At 47.9% G+C, this 8,055-nt stretch overlaps 1 protein-coding gene across 1 annotated transcript in view; it reads right to left on the reverse strand.

The window, feature by feature from the left end:
* Nucleotides 1–8,055, reverse strand: part of PPM1H (protein phosphatase, Mg2+/Mn2+ dependent 1H) — a 250,931-nt gene that overhangs the window by 13,891 nt on the left and 228,985 nt on the right. The window contains exon 9 of the mRNA XM_023518406.1: nucleotides 3,801–3,952. Within this exon, the coding sequence (XP_023374174.1) occupies nucleotides 3,801–3,952 (152 nt within the window). The remainder of the gene's footprint in view (nucleotides 1–3,800; nucleotides 3,953–8,055) is intronic.

Below are 8,055 nucleotides of genomic sequence, written 5' to 3' on the forward strand. Positions count from 1 at the left end.
CTCGCCAGATCCCTATCTCTCACTAGACCCCTATCTCTCTCTAGACCCCTATCTCTCACCAGACCCCTATCTCTCGCCAGATCCCTATCTCTCACCAGACCCCTATCTCTCTAGACCCCTATCTCTCGCCAGATCCCTATCTCTCACCAGACCCCTATCTCTCTAGACCCCTATCTCTCGCCAGATCCCTATCTCTCACCAGACCCTTATCTCTCGCCAGATCCCTATCTCTCACTAGACCCCTATCTCTTGCCGGACCCCTAACTCTCGCCAGACCCCTATCTCTCTCTAGACCCCTATCTCTCGCCAGACCCCTATCTCTCACTAGACCAAACACGAAACCACTAGAGGAAAACATTGGGAAATGCTTCAGAGATTTCTTGACTAAGACCTAAACTCTGAGGTTGAAACAAACTAAGGTTCTCTGATTTCCTGCTATGGCTTAGTTACTAACAAGTGCATGGGGCAGAGAAACAGCCATCATCTTATGTTTTTCACCATCAGATCTTGCAGAATGTTCCCTGATTATGACTCTTAAAGAAAAAATTCCTAAATTCCGTACTGTTACCACAGCCTTTCTTTCTGGCACCTAACTTGCGAATTCACTTATCTCATAAGTCCACAGGCCTCCATGGACCCTCGGGCCCTGTGCACCGGTGCTGTGGAGACTCTTTCCTGCCAGCCCAGTCGGCCAGACTGACAGTTGGGGTCCTTGAGGGTACCACGTTCTCCCTCCTCAACTCCACCCCACCCCCACTCCACTCTCCAGCACAAGCTTAGCCACTCTTCAGTTTTAAGCGCAGACATCCCTGGCTCCAGGTTAGCCCCTTTCTTTAGCCACGCACCCATGCAGTGGCTCCTTCTGCTTCTGTAATCCCGCTAGACTTTAGCTCCAAGAGGGCGAGTCCAGGTCTGTTTTATTCACAGAGTCTTTCTCAGGGTCTAGCAGGCCTTGGCTTATAACACCGGCATTCTGCAGTGTTTTCCGAACAAATGAACCTGAATGGGAGTAGAAAACCCTGGCCCCTCAGCTCTGTCTTAAGATCTCAAAAACCATCCAGAAGGTTTTTGTTCTTCAGCTTGTTTACCCCTCAATGCTCAATCCCGTCTATCCCTCTTGTAACGTTCCCCTTTGTTCATTCATCTGACACGTGGGGGGTGGGGAGGATCATCTAAACGGGCCCACGGTGAGCGATGACTTTGTGAGGACTTTGTTTGTGGTGTTAGATAACATGAAAGTATACTTGGATTTTTGTTGGTGGTGGTGGTCAGATTTCTCTTCTTTTCTTTCTTTCTTTTTTTTTTTTTTTTGAGACAAGAGTCATATTTTGTCACCCTTAGTAGAGTGCAGTAGAGTCACAGCTCACAGCAACCTCAAACTCTTGGGCTCAAGTGATTCTGTTGTCTAAGCCTCCAAGTAGCTGGGACTAACAGGTGCCTGCCACAATGCTGGCTATTTTTAGAGATGAGGTGTCATTTTGGCTCAAGCTGGTCTGGAACCTGTGAACTCAGGGCAATCTACCCACCTCAGCCTCCCAGGGTGCTAGGATTACAGGTGTGTAATGTATCCCATTCCACTATGCCCGGCCTTGCTAATCAGCTTGTGTTAGAGTTTGTGTATTTACTGTGTAGCCCAAGACAATTCTTATTCTTCCACTGAGCATCAGAAAAGAAAATATGGACACCTCTGTCAGATATAGGATTCTTTCTCAGGCTTTGGTCTGCCATCTTCTCTGAAAGGCAAACTGAAAGATATATTTTTACTTCTACACTGTTTTTCCCAAGGAGATCCTTGTAAACTCTGTTTCAGATCTTCTCTGAAAGGCAAACTGAAAGATATATTTTCATTTCTACACTATTTTTCCGAAGGAGATCCTTGTAAACCCAAGGAGATCCTTGTAAATCCTGTGTGTTTTCTTTTCTTTTTTTTTTTTTGGCAGGGGCCAGGTTTAAACCCACCACCTCTGGTATATGGGGCCAGCGCCCTACTCCTTAAACAACAGGCACTGCCCTAAACCCTGCTTTTGTAGGGAATAGTTCTCAAGGACCCCAAGGTCTGCTCTGACCTGGCTGGAGAACACGCCCTTAGGCTACCACTCTTGGTGGCCAAATTTGTCACCAGGAAGAGAGATTGGCTGGTAAGCAAGACCAGGCCAGCTTGGAAAGATTTTTAAAAAGTACTGGGCGCCTTTTAGCTTATAACTGGCTGCTGGCTTTGCAAAGCTTTATGAAAATAATCACAGTAGAGAAAATCGACATGAAAATTTAGTAACGAGTAAGATATATAACACAGATGAACCTAAAAACTTGAGAAAAATACATACAAATTTAAATACAAGAATCTTTAATTACAGTGCTATCAATTCCTCTGCACCTGAACAAAATTATAACAAACAATCCCAGGAGGAGACAGACAGTCTTGATTCACTTTTTTCTGGAAGGAATTTTTGTTGTTGTGAATCAGAGGCATGGAAGAATTAAGAAATTTCTCCAAGTTTATGAGGGGAGGGGGCGGAAGAGCCAACATTTGAACTCAGGAAATCTAATTATAGATTATATGCTTTTAATCACCAGACTACACTGCCTCTCATATTTCACATACAAACAGATGTATAACAGTTATAGTTTAAAAATAACACGAACAGCCACATACTTGTCTGTTTTCTTTCAGTCTCTCTACGCCATACTCTGGATTATATATTAGATCAATTTTCTAGTTTACCAATATTCTCTTCAACTATCTCCAATCTGTTTAATTTATAACAATTTGAATTCCTAATTTTATGTTTTTCATTGCAAGAGATTCCATTTTACCTTTAGAATTTGCTTAGTTGTCCCTGTTCATGGTTATCCTTGCTTATATTTTCAATGTTTTTTTAAAAGACTTCTGAAGCATGTTAAAATAGTTATTTATATTTTTGATGGATACGTGCTCTAATGAAGGACTCTAGGCCCCACTCTGCTGTCTCTGTTTTCTGCTGGCTTTTACTCATGGTGACTTGTTTCTTTGTGTTCTAAATAAAGCTGCCTTTCTCCGGAGGTTATTTCTGTTCATTTCTGAGAGTCTTCTAGGGTTGTTTAGGATTTCTGTGCTGCCACCACACTATAAAGAAATACTCAATCTTTCTCTCCTTCCCCCAGACAGTGTTTCCCCAAAGAAACAATTTTCCAGTGGCTGAATATCAGTGCTGGGGAGCATTTGCCATTATCCTCATTGGCAGGATCAAAAATTAGATTATTCCTACTTTGGAGACTATAAAGTAAATGTGAGAAAAACATGCTGCTAAAATACCTAACAAATCAAATTCTTTACCATTTTTATCTAGGTTCAACTTAAGGAGGATCTTTTTGAGACATAATCTCATTTTGTTGCCCCAGGTAGAGTGCTGCGGCATCACAGCTCACAGCAACCTTAAACTCCTGGGCTCAAGAGATCCTTTCACTTCAGCCTCCCGAGTAGCTGGGATGACAGGCACCTGCCACAACACCTGGGTATTTTTAGAGATGGGGTCTTGCTCTGGTCAGGCTGGTCTCGAACTTGTGAGCTCAGACAATCCCTCTGCCTTGGAGTCCCAGAGTGCTGGGATTATAGGCATGAGCCACCACGCCTGGACGTCAAGGAGAATTTTTTTTGGCCAGGAAAGTATCTTTAATAAACAAGGTTCTTCTCCATTTAGGTTGCTGAACCATCTAGGTCAGCCTGTAAATCATGAGTGCTGAGAACAGCACGATTATTTAGTTCAGTCATGCCACGCAAGACGGCTTGAGGAATAGCCCTGCAATCACAGAGGCACACAAACCTGTGAGGATCGTCCGGATCACAGTTAGGAAGAAACTGGGTGATGGCTTCGGCTACTTCTTCATTGGACAGGACATCCCAGAGCCCGTCGGTGGCCAAGATCAGGACATCATCTGCTCCGTGCTCGTATTTGGAGAGATCGTAGACTCTTACCTGAAAAGAACAGGAATACTACTGCTTAAGAATCAAATTGACTTCTGACTCTCCTTCCCTTTTCCTGCCAAGCCTCTGGTTTTTAGGTATGCATCGTAAGGTACTTAATTACACAGTGAGCTTTGTGGCCTGTCTCGGAGACCTGTTCTACATAGGGAGCCCAAAACCCAGCTGTGAACCAGCCTAAGAGGAGGGCTAATAACTGACAAGGAAGAAACTAATTGGGAACAAAATGCCTGAGGAATAGTGGGCAGGATGACTACCAGGTGGATACTGTGCTAGGCAGAGGGTCAGCACGGGGCTCACCTGCTGGTCTCCCTCAACGTGTTAACTCAGCAGATATTCGTCAAGGGCCTACCCTGTGCCAGATGCTATAAATACAAGGAGCAGTAACAGATTTTCCTGCTGCAGAAGAGCTCCCAGTCTGAGGGGGAGATAAAGCCAGTTTAACATTAACTACTTACGAACTACTCTGTATGTCTTTGTCTGGGACTGAGGACATGGACTTTATTAATTCACTCACTTGAAACCCTTCTTGCCCTGCTGGCACTGAGGCCCAAGTGGCCAGCTCCTCTCCCGTAAGGATGGGGCTCTGACACCACACTCCACACTGAGTTTGGGGAGCCCCCCCGGCCACGTTACAGAGGACACACGCTCAGTGTGTGTGTCACTGTCTTGACAACCCTTAAATCTTTCCTCATCTCCAGCACCTTGGTTCACTTGGCTGTTCTAACAGGAACCTCAGCTCTTTACAAAGAATGGAGCAGCCTTGGCAAAACTAATAATGAAAATTGAGCCTCATTTGGGACAGGCCACAACTCCAGGCTCACCCTACTTTGTTGGGGGCAGGGGGTACAGGGAGGAGCAGAGTCTGGGGTTTTACTGCTGTCCTTTTCTAACTTGGCAGAATCAACCCGGCTCACACCACTTCATGAACCAAGGGCAGGGCAGGTCCATTTAACCAGCCTGCTCCAACCCCATGCCTTCTGCTGTCCTGTCTCTCAGAGTCTGGGAGAAAGCTATGAGGCAGGGGAGAGAGAGACGGGGGAGCAGTCCTGCTCCCGGGTCCCCTCACACAGCTGCGGTTATATCACTGTGGGCCTAGAGACTGTTTGAATCCAGCTCTTTGAGCTGCCCTCCTGCTGCAGGAAGGTTTGCCTGGGCTAGTGAGGAACTCCTGTGGGTCTGGGCCCCAGGCTAACAGCCTGCGCCCAGCGGCAGAAAACCACAGCAAGCCCACTCTTGGAGCCCGGGTGCGTGAGCTCAGAAGCAAAGCAGCGCCAGGTGCCAGCCCTCTGTTGCCTGCACACTAGGTGATGGAGATCAGCTGAAGCCCAGGGCGTAACCCTGATCGGGGAGGAGCCCTTGGGGTGTGCCGTCCCGCCTTTTAACATCTTTTTTTCAGAGGGTATGTTCACATAGGCTAAGAGGCTAAGCTTAATGTTCTGGAGAAGGTACTGAGACTCATGAGCCAAGTTAAGGAGAACAGGAAGGGGGAACTTAAGTTTCCAACAGACCAGAGAGTCCCAGAATTCTATCCTTAGGCCACCAGCGAATGTGGTCCGATTCTTTATCAGAAGCAGCCAACCCCTCTGGTTTCTTTTTCTTTAGAGACAGAGTCTTCACTTTGTCACCTTTGGTAGAGTGCCATGACATCACAGCTCACAGCAACCTCCAGCTCTTGGGCTTAGGTGATTGTCTTGCCTCAGCCTCCCGAGTAGCTGGAACTACAGGCACCCACCACATCAACCACAATACCTGGTTATTTTTTTGTTGCAGTTTGACCGGGCTGGGTTTGAACCTGCCACCCTCAGTATATGGAGCTGGTGCTCTCCTCACTGAGCCACAGGTGCCACAGTTTTATTTTCCTGGCTCCTGGGTCTGGTAGAGCAGGTGCTTCTCAACTATGAGCGTATACAGAGTCAGAGCTGGGCATGCTGTCCAACTACAGACTCTAATTCAGTTTGGGTGGGAGAGGGGTTGAAGCCCAAGGGTCCAGCTCCCTCCCAGGCGATGCCAAGGCTGCAGGCCCAAGGACCAACTTCCAGGAGCCAGACCTGAGGACTCCTACTGGGCCAGGTTTGTAAACAAAGGAATCAAAGGCTCCGACTCCAGGATGCCTGTGTAGACTGTTCCCTGGAGCAGGTAATAGAGCAGACAGAAAACTGCACCCCTAGGCCCCCAAATTCAAGTCCAGGCTCTCACTGTGTGGTTATTTCAGTATGTAACAACTCCGCTTCACAGAGACAGCTAGCTTTGCATGGGGCGTATCTACCATACATTTCTGGGAAAATCTGGGCTCTGAAGTACAATAAATACTAAATAACAAGAGGTGGGGAGATGTGTGGCTGTGATGTGACCCGATCTTACGCTTGTGACTAAACAGGAGATTCCATTTGCCTTCCTGCTCCTTCTAAAAGAGAAGTCTCCATGTCTGCAGATGATGCCCATTCAGCCCATTCAATTTCAGAATCTGCCCTGTGTGGAGGTGCTGAAACCACTTCAAAAGTGCTTACTACTGACCCAAGGAAGGTGACAGGTGAGTTGTTCAGGCTGAAGTTGTCCTGTCCACCACTCAGATGGAAATCCGGCCACCAGGATGGTGTGGGTTGAGACACACAAGCATGTTATAAAACGCTGTCCTCCAATTGCATCAATAAATGCAAGCCTTCCTTCCCTGGTTCCACATTTCCACACTTAGCTCCCTAATGGAGTTTCATCAGGCCGCATGGAAATCCCTTTCAGTACCATTCTCTCTCTTTTTTTTTTTGAGACAGAGCCTCAAGCTGTCCCCCTGGGTAGAGTGCCGTGGCACTACAGCTCACAGCAACCTCCAACTCCTGGGCTCAAGCGAATCTCCTGCCTCCGCCTCCCAAGTAGCTGGGACCACAGGCGCCCGCCACAACGCCCGGCCATTTTTTGGCTGCAGCTGTCATTGTTGTCTGGCGGGTCCGGGCTGGGGATTCGAACCCGCCACCCTAGGTGTATGTGGCTGGCGCCTTAGCCGGTTGAGCTATAGGCGCCGAGCCCAGTACCATTCTCCATTTAATTTTTATGTAAATAATAAAATGATCACAACTCCGTTCCCTGAGGCGCTCCCCAATTAAAGACCTTTTAGGTTTTATTGCTATCCTTTGTTTCCTGCCCTTTAGACAATTTCCAAAGGTCTTTGCCAACTTTCCACTTAGAGCTTGTGTCTTATACACTAACCTGGGATGCAGAACATTTCCTGAAAATGCTTTTGGAAAATCTGGACTTCCCTGCAAGTCATCCCACTGCTCAGCCACCCTCCCTGCAGCGAGGGCTTCAAAGGATCCCAACTGGCTCCGGAATCCAGACCTCCCCCCCTGAAGCTGTTGGCTCTTTTCAGTCAGACCTCCCCAGTTCTCTGCTCAATCCTTTCAGTGGCTTCTCACTGTTGCAGGAAGCCTCATGTCAAATGAAGGGGCCTCTGATGTTCCCCAGGGCTCAGACGCGGGAGGAGGGTCTCTGCAGGCCTGGAGGGGCCAGGTGCAGCACAGACACTGGGGGACATGGTCAGGGCTTCCAGCAGCTCTCTCCCATGTTGCCATCAGCCAAGAAAGGACAGAAGCATCCTTGGGATTCTTGGAGTTTCTCAGAGCAATATAACTGAGCGGCTGAGAAGTGGGGCCTGGACAGACCCACCTGCCCTCCTGCTGCCTCTGTTATGGATTTATCAAGCATGTGCCGCATGCCAACGTTTCAGCATCACGGATACAGTGAACAAAAGCAACACTCTCACAACTTCTAAACTAGTAAATGACATAGAGACACAAATAAATTACAATGTCAGAAAAGAAGTGTTCTGAAATGAGATCCAGCAGGGTAAGCAGGGCAGTGAACAGTCAGTTTAGAGGTGGTTGGTGGGCTTCTCCGGGGAGGCGCCGCCTACACGTCATGGGCATGTCAGGGGATTTCCCGTAAGTTCCTGCTTGCATTCCCTCTCTCCCTCTCCTTCCTTCCCCCCTTCCTTCCCTCCCTTCCTCTCCTTCCTTCCCCCCTCCCTCTCTTTCCTCCCCTCCCTCCCTCCTCTCCTTCCTTTCCCCTTTCTCTCCTTCCTTCCCCCCTTCCTTCCCTCCCTT

The sequence above is a fragment of the Otolemur garnettii genome, unplaced genomic scaffold (assembly GCF_000181295.1).
Source record: "Otolemur garnettii isolate 467f Iridium unplaced genomic scaffold, OtoGar3 scaffold00138, whole genome shotgun sequence".
Taxonomy (NCBI): domain Eukaryota; kingdom Metazoa; phylum Chordata; class Mammalia; order Primates; family Galagidae; genus Otolemur; species Otolemur garnettii.